The 17,038-nt window shown below is 51.3% G+C and overlaps 1 protein-coding gene across 5 annotated transcripts in view; it reads right to left on the reverse strand.

The window, feature by feature from the left end:
- Positions 1-3,648: 3,648 nt before the first annotated feature.
- GALT (galactose-1-phosphate uridylyltransferase) overlaps positions 3,649-17,038 on the reverse strand; it is a 127,607-nt gene continuing 114,217 nt past the window's right edge. For 2 of the 5 annotated variants that reach the window (XM_077281318.1, XM_077281316.1), the window contains exons 3-12: positions 13,703-13,872; positions 13,144-13,219; positions 11,143-11,191; positions 9,151-9,280; positions 8,417-8,473; positions 6,685-6,807; positions 6,486-6,618; positions 4,479-4,562; positions 3,993-4,147; positions 3,649-3,850 (exon numbers count right to left, since the gene is read on the reverse strand). In XM_077281318.1, coding sequence (XP_077137433.1) covers positions 3,770-3,850; positions 3,993-4,147; positions 4,479-4,562; positions 6,486-6,618; positions 6,685-6,807; positions 8,417-8,473; positions 9,151-9,280; positions 11,143-11,191; positions 13,144-13,219; positions 13,703-13,810 — 996 coding nt within the window. In that variant the 5' untranslated portion in view covers positions 13,811-13,872 and the 3' untranslated portion in view covers positions 3,649-3,769. Of the gene's footprint in view, positions 3,851-3,992; positions 4,148-4,478; positions 4,563-6,485; positions 6,619-6,684; positions 6,808-8,416; positions 8,474-9,150; positions 9,281-11,114; positions 11,192-13,143; positions 13,282-13,564; positions 13,611-13,702; positions 13,873-15,495; positions 15,603-17,038 lie in introns of those variants that run through there. The other 3 variants (XM_077281317.1, XM_077281320.1, XM_077281319.1) reach the window with 3 other exon arrangements.

Below are 17,038 nucleotides of genomic sequence, written 5' to 3' on the forward strand. Positions count from 1 at the left end.
GCTCCCCAGATCTCAGTTATATTATACAGCGGTGACATGACCGCTCCCCAGATCTCAGTTATATTATACAGCAGTGACTTGACCGCTCCCCAGATCTCAGTTATATTATACAGCGGTGACATGACCGCTCCCCAGATCTCAGTGTATTATACAGCCGTGACATGACCGCTCCCCAGATCTGTTATATTATACAGCCGTGACATGACCGCTCCCCAGATCTCAGTTATATTATACAGCAGTGACATGACCGCTCCCCAGATCTCAGTTATATTATACAGCGGTGACATGACCGCTCCCCCGATCTCAGTTATATTATACAGCCGTGACATGACCGCTCCCCAGATCTGTTATATATTATACAGCAGTGACATCACCGCTCCCCAGATCTCAGTTATATTATACAGCAGTGACTTGACCGCTCCCCAGATCTCAGTTATATTATACAGCAGTGACATGACCGCTCCCCAGATCTCAGTTATATTATACAGCAGTGACATGACCGCTCTCCAGATCTCAGTTATATTATACAGCGGTGACATCACCGCTCCCCAGATCTCAGTTATATTACACAGCCGTGACATGACCGCTCCCCAGATCTCAGTTATATTATACGGCCGTGACATGACCGCTCCCCAGATCTCAGTTATATTATACGGCAGTGACATGACCGCTCCCCAGATCTCAGTTATATTATACAGCCGTGACATGACCGCTCCCCAGATCTCAGTTATATATATTATACAGCAGTGACATCACCGCTCCCCAGATCTCAGTTATATTATACAGCGATGACATGACCGCTCCCCAGATCTCAGTTACAGTTAGGTCCATATATATTTGGACAGAGACAACATTTTTCTAATTTTGGTTATAGACATTACCACAATGAATTCTAAACAAAGCAATTCAGATGCAGTTGAAGTTCAGACTTTCAGCTTTCATTTGAGGGTATCTACATTAAAATTGGATGAAGGGTTTAGGAGTTTCAGCTCCTTAACATGTGCGACCCTGTTTTTAAAGGGATCAAAAGTAATTGGACAGATTCAATAATTTTAAATAAAATGTTCATTTTCAGTACTTGGCTGAAAACCCTTTGTTGGCAATGACTGCCTGAAGTCTTGAACTCATGGACATCACCAGACGCTGTTTCTCCTCCTTTTTGACGCTCGGCCAGGCCTTCACTGCGGTGGTTTTCAGTTGCTGTTTGTTTGTGGGCCTTTCTGTCTGAAGTTTAGTCTTTAACAAGTGAATTGCTGCTCAATTGGGTTGAGATCAGGTGACTGACTTGGCCATTCAATAATATTCCACTTCTTTGCTTTAATAAACTCCTGTGTTGCTTTGGCTTTATGTTTTGGGTCATTGTACATCCGTAGTATGAAACGACGACCAATCAGTTTGGCTGCATTTGGCTGGATCTGAGCACACAGTATGGCGGCTCTGAAGACCTCAGAATTCATTCCTGTGTCACATCATCAATAAACACTAGTGACCCAGTGCCACTGGCAGCCATGCATGCCCAAGCCATCACACTGCCTCCGCCGTGTTTTACAGATGATGTGGTATGCTTTGGATCATGAGCTGTACCCCGCCTTCGCCATACTTTTCTCTTTCCATCATTCTGGTAGAGGTTGATCTTGGTTTCATCTGTCCAAAGAATGTTCTTCCTGAACTGTGCTGGCTTTTTTTAGATGTTTTTTAGCAAAGTCCAGTCTAGCCTTTTTCTTCTTGACACTTATGAGTGGCTGCACCGTGCAGTGAACCCTCTGTATTACTTTCATGCAGTCTTCTCTTTATGGTAGATTTGGATATTGATACGCCGACCTCCGGGAGAGTGTTGGTCACTTGGTTGGCTGTCGTGAAGGGGTTTCTCTTCACCATGGAGATTATTCTGCGATCATCCACCACTGTTGTCTTCCGTGGGCGCCCAGGTCTTTTTGCATTGATGAGATCACCAGTGCTTTCTTTCCTTCTCAGGATGTACCAAACTGTAGATTTTGCCACTCCTAATATTGTAGCAATTTCTCGGATGGGTTTTTTCTGTTTTTGCAGCTTAAGGATGGCTTGTTTCACCTGCATGGAGAGCGCTTTTGACCGCATGTTTACTTCACAGCAAAACCTTCCAAATGCAGCACCACACCTCAAATCACCTCCAGGCCTTTTATCTGCTTAGTTGAGAATGACATAACGAAGGGACTGCCCACACCTGTCCATGAAATAGCCTTGGAGTCAATTGTCCAATTACTTTTGGTCCCTTTAAAAACAGGGTGGCACATGTTAAGGAGCTGAAACTCCTAAACCCTTCATCCAATTTTAATGTGGATCCCCTCAAATGAAAGCTGAAAGTCTGAACTTCAACTGCATCTGAATTGTTTTGTTTAAAATTCATTGTGGTAATGTCTATAACCAAAATTAGAAAAATGTTGTCTCTGTCCAAATATATATGGACTTAACTGTATATTATACAGCCGTGACTTGACCGCTCCCCAGATCTCAGTTATATTATACAGCAGTGACATCACCGCTCTCCAGATATCAGTTATATTATACAGCCGTGACTTGACCGCTCCCCAGATCTCAGTTATATTATACAGCGGTGACATGACCGCTCCCCAGATCAGTTATATTATACAGCAGTGACTTGACCGCTCCCCAGATCTCAGTTATATTATACAGCAGTGACATGACCGCTCCCCAGATCTCAGTTATATTATACAGCAGTGACATGACCGCTCCCCAGATCTCAGTTATATTATACAGCAGTGACATGACCGCTCCCCAGATCTCAGTTATATTATACAGCAGTGACTTGACCGCTCCCCAGATCTCAGTTATATTATACAGCGGTGACATGACCGCTCCCCAGATCTCAGTTATATTATACAGCCGTGACATGACCGCTCCCCAGATCTCAGTTATATTATACAGCAGTGACATCACCACTCCCCAGATCAGTTATATTATACAGCGGTGACTTGACCGCTCCCCAGATCTCAGTTATATTATACAGCGGTGACATGACCGCTCCCCAGATCTCAGTTATATTATACAGCGGTGACATGACCGCTCCCCAGATCTCAGTTATATTATACAGCAGTGACATGACCGCTCCCCAGATCTCAGTTATATTATACAGCCGTGACATGACCGCTCCCCAGATCTCAGTTATATTATACAGCGGTGACATGACCGCTCCCCAGATCTGTTATATTATACAGCAGTGACATGACCGCTCCCCAGATCTCAGTTATATTATACAGCCGTGACTTGACCGCTCCCCAGATCTGTTATATTATACAGCCGTGACTTGACCGCTCCCCAGATCTCAGTTATATTATACAGCCGTGACTTGACCGCTCCCCAGATCTCAGTTATATTATACAGCAGTGACTTGACCGCTCCCCAGATCTGTTATATTATACAGCCGTGACTTGACCGCTCCCCAGATCTCAGTTATATTATACAGCCGTGACATGACCGCTCCCCAGATCTCAGTTATATTATACAGCAGTGACATGACCGCTCCCCAGATCTCAGTTATATTATACAGCCGTGACTTGACCGCTCCCCAGATCTCAGTTATATTATACAGCAGTGACATCACCGCTCTCCAGATATCAGTTATAATCACTAGTGACATTTCATCATTTTCTGTATAATTTATTGTATATTTGGGGGTCACAGATTGACAGTCAGATGGACACAGACATGTTGCTGTCGCCTATTACGGGCTCAGTGTTCTCAGTTGCTCCAGGGTCGCCCCGGTCACAGGTCAATGCTCTGCTCCTCCACTAGGGGGCACACTCCTGAGCTTATAATGCTCTTCTGGGAGATTCCTCAGCCGCTCGGCCGCCTGAAGGGGAAAGAAAACACAATATGAGGAAAATCCAGCACGCAAGAGCGGGCGCAGCACCTGAGGCATGCAGCGCAGGGATATTCCTGCTCTACACACCCCCAGGATACAGGCACTCCATCAGAGTAGATGGTCAGCTCACCTGCTCTGCTGTCAGGTCCCGCTGACCCTGAGCCAACATCTCGTACCCCACCATGAACTTCCGCACTGAGGCGGAGCGCAGCAGCGGGGGGTAATAGTGAGCGTGGAGCTGCCAGTGACCGCAGTCCTCTCCGAGGTGATGTCCGGTTGGGGCCCCTGCAGAGGAGAGGAGCAGAGGTGTCAGCGCAGGAGAACACACAGGGGGATTATACAGCCGGATGGAGAAACGTCGCCCTGATGGACGTGACCTGGAGCATAAAACTGCCAGATATTACCAGAGTCCCACTAACACTAGAACATACAAAGAAGCCCAATAATCTGGCCACAGTGCCGCCATATACAGTCACCAGGAGGAGGGGGCAGAGAAGACCCCCAAACACCTCACGTTCTACATGTATAGGGGCTTTACAGTGTGCACAGAGACGTCCATCGGACACAGATCTCTAACACTCTGGGTCGTGTTTGCTTCCGCTGCGGTCTCACCCACCGTGCCAGCCCATGGAGTATGGGAAGGAGATCTCAAACAGGTTGTCGTACTTGCAGAGGAGTCGCTTCATGATGGAAGCCAAACCTGGGAACAGAAGACAACAGCACAAAAAGAGGGAACTACGTACAGAGAGACCAGCCCCCGACCCGCTGAGATAGGAGGTGAGAGGAGCCGAGGCACAGCCATGATATGGAGCAAAACAGAAAGTGGGGGCAGCTGGGAGGCGGATATGTAAGATAAGGACTAAGAAGAACCGGGGCGTGGGGAACCAAGAGAAGAGGAGGAGAGCGGGGACCCCGGAGGAGGAGCAGAGCGGGGACCGAGGAGGAGGAGGAGGAGAGCGGAGACCCACAAAAGAGAGGGGGAGAGCGGGGACCCGCAGAGGAGAGGGGGGACTTACAGCGGAGAGGGGGATACAGTGATGACTCACCGAGAGGGGGATAGACCGATGACCCACCGAGAGGGGGATAGAGCGATGACCCACAGAGGAGAGGGGGATAGAGTGATGACCCACCGAGAGGGGGATAGAGCGATGACCCACAGAGGAGAGGGGGATAGAGCGATGACCCACCGAGAGGGGGATAGAGCGATGACCCACAGAGGAGAGGGGGATAGACCGATGACCCACCGAGAGGGGGATAGAGCGATGACCCACAGAGGAGAGGGGGATAGAGTGATGACCCACAGAGGAGAAAGGAATACAGCGATGACCCACCGAGAGGGGGATAGAGCGATGACCTACCGAGAGGGGGATAAAGCGATGACCCACAGAGGAGAGGGGGATAGAGCGAGGACCCACAGAGGAAAGAGGGAGAGTAGGGGCCCACAGAGCAGAGGGGGAGATCGGGGACCCCAGAGAGGAGAGGAGGAGCGCAGGGACCCCAGAGAGAAGAGGAGAGCGGGGACCCCAGAGAGGAGAGGAGGAGCGCGGGTACCCCAGAGAGGAGAGGAGGAGTGCGGGGTCCCCAGAGAGGAGAGGAGGAGAACTGTCACCCCAGACAGGAGAGGGGGAGAGAGGGGTCCCACAAAGAAAAGGAGTACGATCACTGAGGCAGTTATGAATCCATCTAACCATAGCCTTGTCAATCCCATACTTGGTAATTTTTTCAATAAGGATAGTATGAGATACTTTATCAAATGCTTTGCTGAAGTCGAGATACACTATATCTACCGCATTTCCCTGCTCCACTCAGTCAGTGATTCCATCATAGAAGGAAATTAGATTAGTCTGGCATGACTTGTTTGATACAAATGACAGCAAAACAACTGGCACATCCAAACTAGTGTGAATAGGTGCATACCAGGAGCAGCTACCTCCATATACAATATACACAATATACAAAAAAAGTTGCACTCTATCGTGCCAAAGCATGTCTAATATGAAATACATGAAATATGAATAGCAAAATGGCTTTTTGAACATTAGGAAAAATATTTGAGACGCTTTGCACAGAATTTGGCCAAATAGTGTGACATAGAAATGACATAGAAATGACAGAAAAACGACTGGCACATCCAATATGTTAGCTTACTGACTGAGCACGCCTCCCTTCACCATGGGATTTTTAATTACATCTAATCACACTTGGTTCCGGCCAACCCATATGTAGGCTTTACTGAGAGAGGTGTCCACATTCACCCAAGCATACAGACATTAGCCTTCGGTAAGTGTTCACATTTGGACAGGGAGGTCAGGGACCCATCAGATTAATGAGACCACCTTGACGATGGTTGATGGGCTCACACTATTTGGCCAAATTCTGTGCAAAGCGTCTCAAATATTTTTCCTAAGGTTCAAAAAAGCCATTTTGCTAGAGAGGCACCAGAGAGGCGAGGGGAGAGCAGAGACCTATAGAGGAGAGGGGAAAGCAGAGACCCAGAGAGAAAAAAGGAGAGCGAGGCACCAGAGAGGAGAATAGGAGAGAGCAGGGACCCAGAAAGGAGAGGGGGAGTGAGGGGCCCCAGATATAACCAGAAAGCACATCGGTGTCTATTCCAATTACGTACTGTCCCTCTCCGCATCGCTCAGGTCCTGCAGTCGGGTCACATGACGGCGCGGTAGAAGAAGGGTCTGGAAGGGCCAAACTGCCCAGTATGGGACCAGCACCAACCAGTGCTCATTCCTCAGCACCAGACGCTCCTAGAGACATGGTCGATGTGTTAACCACTGAGCCGCCCCCTCGCCCCCCGCACGTCGTGCACCCACCTGTCGCTCCTCCTCCAGCCTCCCATACTCCAGTAACATTGGGGTGCCGTGTGTCCGAAGATATTCCCGCTGTGTCCGGTCCTCAGTCTGAGCCTCATTAGGAAGGAAATTACTTGCCCAGATCTTAAAGGAAAGAGAATAATAATCAGTCCATTTAGTGTCCTATCCGTGACATTTCCATCTATAAAACATTATGATCATCTAACCTCCTCCTCTGTCATCACACCGGAAAGTGAACGCCCCAAACTGCAAATCCAGCTCCACTCACGGACATTAGAGGGTTAAAAATCCCCATAATTATCCACCAAGGTCAAAAATGTAATAGAAATAAGCCATAAATCAACCGAGCCGGTGAGGAACAACTGCGCTACTGAGGATGAGCAGGGGTGGGAGGACTGGACCTGTGACCTGAGGATGAGCCGGGGTGGGAGGACTGCGCCCGTGACCTGAGGATGAGCCAGGGTGGGAGGACTGCGCCCGTGACCTGAGGATGAGCCAGGGTGGGAGGACTGCGCCCGTGACCTGAGGATGAGCCAGGGTGGGAGGACTGCGCCCGTGACCTGAGGATGAGCCGGGGCGGGAGGACTGCGCCCGTGACCTGAGGATGAGCCGGGGTGGGAGGACTGCGCCCGTGACCTGAGGATGAGCCAGGGTGGGAGGACTGCGCCCGTGACCTTAGGATGAGCCGGGGCGGGAGGACTGCGCCCATGACCTGAGGATGAGCCGGGGTGGGAGGACTGCGCCTGTGACCTGAGCCGGGGCGGGAGGACTGCGCCCGTTACCTGAGCCAGGGCGGGAGGACTGCGCCCGTGACCTGAGGATGAGCCGGGGTGGGAGGACTGCGCCCGTGACCTGAGGATGAGCCGGGGTGGGAGGACTGCGCCCGTGACCTGAGGATGAGCCGGGGTGGGAGGACTGTGCCCCTAACCTGAGGATGAGCCGGGGTGGGAGGACTGCGCCCGTGACCTGAGGATGAGTCGGGGTGGGAGGACTGCGCCCGTGACCTGAGGATGAGCCGGGGTGGGAGGACTGCGCCCGTGACCTGAGGATGAGCCGGGGTGGGAGGACTGCGCCCGTGACCTGAGGATGAGCCGGGGTGGGAGGACTGCGCCTGTGACCTGAGGATGAGCCGGGGTGGAAGGACTGCGCCTGTGACCTGAGGATGAGCCGGGGTGGAAGGACTGCGCCTGTGACCTGAGGATGAGCCGGGGTGGGAGGACTGCGCCTGTGACCTGAGGATGAGCCGGGGTGGGAGGACTGCGCCTGTGACCTGAGGATGAGCCGGGGTGGGAGGACTGCGCCTGTGACCTGAGGATGAGCCGGGGTGGAAGGACTGCGCCTGTGACCTGAGGATGAGCCGGGGTGGAAGGACTGCGCCTGTGACCTGAGGATGAGCCGGGGTGGAAGGACTGCGCCTGTGACCTGAGGATGAGCCGGGGTGGAAGGACTGCGCCTGTGACCTGATGATGAGCCAGGGTGGGAGGACTGCGCCTGTGACCTGAGGATGAGCCGGGGTGGAAGGACTGCGCCTGTGACCTGAGGATGAGCCGGGGTGGAAGGACTGCGCCTGTGACCTGAGGATGAGCCGGGGTGGGAGGACTGCGCCTGTGACCCTTCTACGTTGAGGGGCCAATGAAGGAAATTGGTCTCTTTCGGTCTCCCACATTACACAGAGCACCCTGTGCTGCAGAGGCTGCAGGTCCCCACTAGGGGGCAGTACACACTGAGTTACCTGGCAGTGCGGGTGCGGGTTGGAGCATCCCATCATGGCACCTTTATTCTCAAAAATCTGGAAATAAGAGGAGAGTTGTCAGGAGGCGACATAGGACCAGTGCGGACAATCCACCGCGTCCTCCAGACTGACACATTGTAACAAACTATGAACACAATAGAGCTGTGTGCTGCCGATGGGTTTAGCTCACTGAGGATTGCTCAGTCTGCTCTCTCACACACATCACCTCTCTAGCCCTGGTGTCTGCCCTTGTGGTGTACGGGGAACTGCTGCAGTACCAGACACAACCTTAAACTAAGTGGGGCGCTGTGTTTGGGGGGGTGAGACACATCATTATTCTTAATGCAACTGTAGCAAATTTTAGCAGTGAGATGGATTCAGAATTCTTGTGATTTTATAACCTCTACATGTAAACAAGAAGCTTTCTATTCACTGACAGCAAGCAGAAATCTGACAAACAATGAGGAATTGGAACAAACAGCAGTTACTGACTTATATAAAGGGAAATCCAGCGAAACCACGTTCTGCTCCACCTGTGCGGAGATAAACCGTCATCGAAGGGGCACGAGCCCTCGCCTTATGCAGGAGACATCGGGTTATTGAGCAGCGATGTTTGTGGACTCGCCAGCTTTTTCTTTCATTTAAAGGAGACCATGAGACCTGACATATGATGTCACCCTTAATATTCCCAATAGATTACGTCCTCAGTTCAGAGCAATGAAGATCGTCCTCACCTGAACCCAAGGGTAAATGGCGCCTAAGTCAGTGTTTATCTCCGCCCACTTGTCAATCACGGCTCGGACCTCATCTGACGACATCAGTGGAAGGGTGATATCTGACCAGGGATGGAAGCACATGACCTGGCTGAGGAGACGAAAGAAGACACCGATAAAGTCAATGCAACCGGGAGACTTGAAGAACTCGAGAGGGGTCAGTACATAAACAGTGGTCAGGGTGTCGGTAGGGCAGGAGAACAGGTCCGGGAGCGTGGCAGAGAGAAGGTCCGGGAGCGTGGCAGAGAGAAGGTCCGGGAGCGTGGCAGAGAGAAGGTCCGGGAGCGTGGCAGAGAGAAGGTCCGGGAGCGTGGCAGAGAGAAGGTCCGGGAGCGTGGCAGAGAGAAGGTCCGGGAGCGTGGCAGAGAGAAGGTCCGGGAGCGTGGCAGAGAGAAGGTCCGGGAGCGTGGCAGAGAGAAGGTCCGGGAGCGTGGCAGAGAGAAGGTCCGGGAGCGTGGCAGAGAGAAGGTCCGGGAGCGTGGCAGAGAGAAGGTCCGGGAGCGTGGCAGAGAGAAGGTCCGGGAGCGTGGCAGGAGAACAGGTCCGGGAGCGTGGCAGAGAGAAGGTCCGGCAGCGTGGCAGAGAGAAGGTCCGGCAGCGTGGCAGAGAGAAGGTCCGGCAGAGTGGCAGAGAGAAGGTCCGGCAGCGTGGCAGAGAGAAGGTCCGGCAGCGTGGCAGAGAGAAGGTCCGGCAGCGTGGCAGAGAGAAGGTCCGGCAGCGTGGCAGAGAGAAGGTCTGGGAGCGTGGCAGGGTGTCGGTAGGGCAGGAGAACAGGTCCGAGAGCGCGGCGGAGAGCGAGTCCGGGAGGAGAGCGGAGAGAAGGTCCGGGAGGAGAACGGAGAGAAGGTCCGGGAGGAGAACGGAGAGAAGGTCCGGGAGGAGAACGGAGAGAAGGTCCGGGAGGAGAACGGAGAGAAGGTCCGGGAGGAGAACGGAGAGAAGGTCCGGGAGGAGAACGGAGAGAAGGTCCGGAAGGAGAAAGGAGAGAAGGTCCGGGAGGAGAACGGAGAGAAGGTCCGGGAGGAGAACGGAGAGAAGGTCCGGGAGGAGAACGGAGAGAAGGTCCGGGAGGAGAACGGAGAGAAGGTCCGGGAGGAGAACGGAGAGAAGGTCCAGAAGCGTGGCAGAAAGATGGTCTGGGAGAGCTGCGGAGAGAGGGTCCGGGAGCGCTGCGGAGAGAGGGTCTAGGAGGACAGCGGAGGGTCTAGGAGCGTGGCGAAGAGAGGGTCTAAGAGGATAGCGGAGAGAGGGTCCAAAAGGACAGTGGAGAGAGGGGCCGGGAGCACGGCGGAGACAGGGGGCCGGGAGCGCGGCGAAGACAGGGGGTGGGAACACAGAGGACGGCGGAGACAGGGGCCGGGAGCACAGAGGACGGCGGAGACAGGGGCCGGGAGCACAGAGGACGGCGGAGACAGGGGCCGGGAGCACAGAGGACGGCGGAGACAGGGGCCGGGAGCACAGAGGACGGCGGAGACAGGGGCCGGGAGCACAGAGGACGGCGGAGACAGGGGCCGGGAGCACAGAGGACGGCGGAGACAGGGGCCGGGAGCACAGAGGACGGCGGAGACAGGGGCCGGGAGCACAGAGGACGGCGGAGACAGGGGCCGGGAGCACAGAGGACGGCGGAGACAGGGGCCGGGAGCACAGAGGACGGCGGAGACAGGGGCCGGGAGCACAGAGGACGGCGGAGACAGGGGCCGGGAGCACAGAGGACGGCAGAGACAGAGGCCGGGAGCACAGAGGACGGCGGAGACAGGGGCCGGGAGCACAGAGGACGGCGGAGACAGGGGCCGGGAGCACAGAGGACGGTGGAGACAGGGGCCGGGAGCACGGTGGAGAGACGGTCCGGGAGGACGGCAGAGGGCTTCTTGTGTGTCACATATAAATCAAAGATGTCAAAAGTCCCCACAGCATTTATACCACACCTATAATACAGCAACAGGACATAAATACCAAACTCCACGTGCAGATCTCGCCTGGAGCAGCGGGTGTTCATTGGGACCTGCAGGACAGAACATAAGGAGACTGGAGTAGTGCCTAAAATATATCTAGATGTCTGAATTCCGCCATGACCAGGCAGCCTCCTCATCCTATACACTCCACCATGAGCCGGCCAATTCCTCTACTATTCTCTGCCAATGATCCAGCCAACTCCTCCTCTTTTCTTCACCATAATTCCAAACTCCTCCTTTACACTCCCTCAGGACAAGGCAGACCTCTCTTCAGCACTCGAAGAGGATCCCACTGCCTCATCTAGACACCACCATGATCCTGCCGTATGCTCCCATTTATTCTATGGCCTTGACCTAGCCACCTCCTCTTCTAATCTCCTCCATCCATGACCCAACCACCTCCTCCTGTACTCACTACCAAGACCCAACCACCTCCTCCTGTACTCACTACCAAGACCCAACCACTTCGTCCTGTACTCTCTACCAAGACCCAACCACCTCCTCCACTCTCCACCATGATCCAACCACCTCCTTCTCAACTCTCTATCAAGACTCAACCATCTTCTCCTGTACTCTCTACGAAGTCAAATAAAAAAGGCAGCACACTGTAGCAACATGCAAACATGAAAGTTGAACTGCATTACTGCACTAGAAATATGAAAAAATGACAGAGTTTAGTGCATAAATTGGCCAATTTATGCGCTAAACGCTCTCATTTTTTCATATTTCTAGTGCAGCAATGCAGTTAACTTTCATGTTTGCATGTTTTAGTGCTACAGTGTGCTGCCTTATTTATTTGACTGTGTACGAGTTGGTGACTCTAGGTTCAGCACCTGTTCACACTTGATCCATGTTTGGATGTGACGGTCAGTTTTTTTAAATTTGTACTCTCTACGAAGACCCAGCCTGTTCCTCTACTCTTCACCAAGACCCAACCACCTCCTCCTACACTCTCCACCAAGACCCAACCACTTCCTCCTCTAGTCTCCACCAAGACCCAACCACCTTCTCCTCTACTCTCCACCAAGACCCAACCACCTCCTCCTACATTCTCCACCAAGACCCAACCACTTCCTCTTCTAGTCTCTACCAAGACCCAACCACCTTCTCCTCTACTCTCCACCAAGACCCAACCACTTCCTCCTCTACTCTCCACCAAGACCCAACCACTTCCTCCTCTAGTCTCCACCAAGACCCAACCACTTCCTCCTCTAGTCTCCACCAAGACCCAACCACCTTCTCCTCTACTCTCCACCAAGACCCAACCACTTCCTCCTCTAGTCTCTACCAAGTCCCAACCACCTTCTCCTCTACTCTCCACCAAGACCCAACCACCTTCTCCTCTACTCTCCACCAAGACCCAACCACCTCCTCCTACACTCTCCACCAAGACACAACCACTTCCTCCTCTACTCTCCACCAAGACCCAACCACCTTCTCCTCTACTCTCCAACAAGACCCAACCACCTCCTCCTACACTCTCCACCAAGACCCAACCACTTCCTCCTCTACTCTCCACCAAGACCCAACCACTTCCTCCTATACTCTCCTCCAAGACCCAACCACTTCCTCCTATACTCTCCTCCAAGACCCAACCACTTCCTCCTCTACTCTCCACCAAGAGTCAGCTGCCTCCTTCTCTACACTCCCCCAGAACCCATCATCCTACTTCTGAGGATAGGTCATCAGTATCAGAGTGGCGGTGGTATGAAACCCAGCATACCCACCGATCAGCAGTTATTAGCTCTAGAACAGCGCAGCTCCATACACGGGTTAGTGGCCACTTCGGGGGACTGCACCACCGCCGCGCAGCTCCGTACATGGTTTATATCACACCGCCTATGGAGAAGGTAACAGCTGATCAGAAAAGGTGCCGGATTCAGACTCACACCGACCTCATAGTGATGAGGAATCCTGTAGACAGGTCACCAATACGTTACTCTCGGACAATCCCCCCAATACTTATTACAAATGCGCTGTCGTTCGTCTTCGCAGTGCTCACCTGGATCGGGGACATCTGGCTGCAGAGCCGGGAAGTCGTTGTCAAAGATAAAAGTTCCCGTATAGTCAGGATTTACCTTCAGGACAAAGATCGATGGAGAACGATAAAAGTGAGGATGAGGAGAGTCGGAGTCACAGGCTACAAATCAGACAGTGAAGACCAAACAATGTGTGAGAACTGCCATCATAGAGCAGGGCTTCCAGGTGATGGGCCGCGCATGACGGGAGGGCGGTCACAAATGATGGGGGGGACCTGACGAGAGGGGTTGTGCATGACGGGAGGGGGGGTTGCCCATGACGGGGAGTTGCCCATGACAAGGGGGGGTCACGCATGACAAGGGGGGGGGGTCGAGCATGATGGGAGGGGGTTCGTGAATGACGGGAGGGGGGGTTGCACAAGACGGGGTCTCTCTTCCCCTCACCCGTAGACAGGACGGTGACCCCAGAGGCCATGGATCAGGAAGGTGCAGCCTCCAGGATTTGATTTCGGATCCTCCATCTGTTACATGCATCTCATTGTGCGGCGATCACTAGGGACCACCCTGCAGTCCCCACATTACCTGCCCCCCGGGTCTCCGGGCTCCGGGACACAGCGGATTCTCAGGGTCGTGTCTGGCAATATCTTCCTGAGGAGGCTTCTCCATCTGACCCTGCCACGGGCGGCCCATCCGGTGCGCGGAGACCAGAACCCAATCATCATGAAGGGGGTTATACCGGAGGTGCTGGTGCTCTGCAAGACACGTACACAATGTCTACTATGTATCCAGCAGTCCTATGTAACACTACAACATCAACTATGTGTCCAGCAGACCTATGTAACACCACAGTATTAACTATGTAACACCACAGTATTGACTATGTATTCAGCAGTCCTATGTAACACCACAACATCAATTATGTAGCCATCAATCCTATGGAACACCACAGTTTATACTATGTATCCAGCAGTCCTATGTAACACCACAACATCAACTATGTATCCCGCAGTCCTATGTAACACCTCAGTATCTACTATGTATCCAGCAGTCCGCTGTAACAACACATCAACTATGTATCCCGCAGTCCTATGTAACACAACATCAACTATGTATCCAGCAATCCTATGTAACACCTCAGTATCTACTATGTATCCAGCAGTCCGATGTAACACCACAACATCAATTATGTATCCATCAATCCTATTTAACACCACAGTATATACTATGTATCCAGAAGTCCTATGTAACACCACAATATCTACTATGTATCCAGAAGTCCTATGTAATACCACAGTATTACTGTATTACAGTGGTACTGTGCATGCAGCAGTCATATGTAATAACGCAATATTTACTAAGTCTCCAGCAGTTCTATGTGAAACCACAGCATCTACTATATATCCAGCAGTCCTATGTAACATCACAGCATCGACCATGTATTAAGCAATCCTATGTAACACCATAGCATCTGTTATATATTCAGCAGTCCTATGTAACACCACAGCATCTACTATGTATACAGCAGTCCTATGTAACACCAGAGATAACACAGTGATATCTCTCTGAGTACAGATGTAGTAGATGTCACCTGCAGTCCTATGTAACACCATAGATAACACAGTGCAAACTCTCTGAGTACAGCTAATGTAGATATCACATGCAGTCCTATGTAACACCATAGATAACACAGCGATAACTCTCTGAGTACAGATAATGTAGTAGATGTCACCTGCAGTCCTATGTAACACCATAGATAACACAGCGATAACTCTCTGAGTACAGATAATGTAGTAGATGTCACCTGCAGTCCCATGTAACACCACAGATAACACAGTGATAACTCTCTGAGTACAGATAATGTAGTAGATGTCACCTGCAGTCCTATGTAACACCACAGATAACAGTGATAACTCTCTGAGTACAGATAATGTAGTAGATGTCACCTGCAGTCCTATGTAACACCACAGATAAGTGATAACTCCCTGAGTACAGATAATGTAGTAGATGTACCTTGCAGTCCTATGTAACACCACAGATTACACAGTGATAACTCTGAGTACAGATAATGTAGTAGATGTCACCTGCAGTCCTATGTAACACCACAGATAACACGGTGATAACTCTCTGAGGACAGATAGTGTAGTAGATGTCACCTGCAGTCCTATGTAACACCACAGATAACATACAGAATATTACAAATTTTAAATAAACAATTTACAAGGAAAAGAACCCCACAAACATCCATTACACCAGAATCTGATTATTAGGAATCTCTTCTGTTCTGACTTAAGGACCAGGATCCTGTAAAGTGGGAGCTGGAATCCTCCAAGTCCAGAACGCGCTCCCCCATGAATATAACACAGAATGGTTCGTACCGCTGGGCAGGAAGACGGAGAGCGGCTCCATCACTGTGCAGAGCAAGAAGCAAGTGTGAGAGAGTGTGATGTGATCATGTGACCAACTGATCACATGACTGCCAGGAAGTCAGCGCCTGAGAAATCAGCCCACAAAGGACAGGAGGAGGAGTACTGTGCAGTGTATATATACAGGACAGGAGGAGTGGTACTGTGCAGTGTATATATACAGGACAGGAGGAGTGGTACTGTGCAGTGTATATATACAGGACAGGAGGAGGGTACTGTGCAGTGTATATATACAGGACAGGAGCAGTGGTACTGTGCAGTGTATATATACAGGAGGAGTGGTACTGTGCAGTGTATATATACAGGACAGGAGGAGTGGTACTGTGCAGTGTATATATACAGGACAGGAGGAGTGGTACTGTGCAGTGTATATATACAGGACAGGAGGAGTGGTACTGTGCAGTGTATATATACAGGACAGGAGGAGGGTACTGTGCAGTGTATATATACAGGACAGGAGCAGTGGTACTGTGCAGTGTATATATACAGGAGGAGTGGTACTGTGCAGTGTATATATACAGGAGGAGTGGTACTGTGCAGTGTATATATACAGGAGGAGTGGTACTGTGCAGTGTATATATACAGGAGGAGTGGTACTGTGCAGTGTATATATACAGGACAGGAGGAGTGGTACTGTGCAGTGTATATATACAGGACAGGAGGAGTGGTACTGTGCAGTGTATATATACAGGACAGGAGGAGGGTACTGTGCAGTGTATATATACAGGACAGGAGCAGTGGTACTGTGCAGTGTATATATACAGGAGGAGTAGTACTGTGCAGTGTATATATACAGGAGGAGGAGTACTGTGCAGTGTATATATACAGCACAGGAGGAGTGGTACTGTGCAGTGTATATATACAGGACAGGAGGAGGGTACTGTGCAGTGTATATATACAGGACAGGAGGAGTGGTACTGTGCAGTGTATATATACAGGACAGGAGGAGGGTACTGTGCAGTGTATATATACAGGACAGGAGGAGTGGTACTGTGCAGTGTATATATACAGGAGGAGTGGTACTGTGCAGTGTATATATACAGGACAGGAGGAGGGTACTGTGCAGTGTATATATACAGCACAGGAGGAGTGGTACTGTGCAGTGTATATATACAGGACAGGAGGAGTGGTACTGTGCAGTGTATATATACAGGACAGGAGGAGGGTACTGTGCAGTGTATATATACAGGACAGGAGGAGTGGTACTGTGCAGTGTATATATACAGGACAGGAGGAGGGTACTGTGCAGTGTATATATACAGGACAGGAGGAGGGTACTGTGCAGTGTATATATACAGGACAGGAGGAGTGGTACTGTGCAGTGTATATATACAGCACAGGAGGAGTGGTACTGTGCAGTGTATATATACAGGACAGGAGGAGGGTACTGTGCAGTGTATATATACAGGACAGGAGGAGGGTACTGTGCAGTGTATATATACAGGAGGAGTGGTACTGTGCAGTGTATATATACAGGACAGGAGGAGTGGTACTG

Source organism: Ranitomeya variabilis, chromosome 1, assembly GCF_051348905.1.
Source record: "Ranitomeya variabilis isolate aRanVar5 chromosome 1, aRanVar5.hap1, whole genome shotgun sequence".
Taxonomy (NCBI): Eukaryota; Metazoa; Chordata; class Amphibia; order Anura; family Dendrobatidae; genus Ranitomeya; species Ranitomeya variabilis.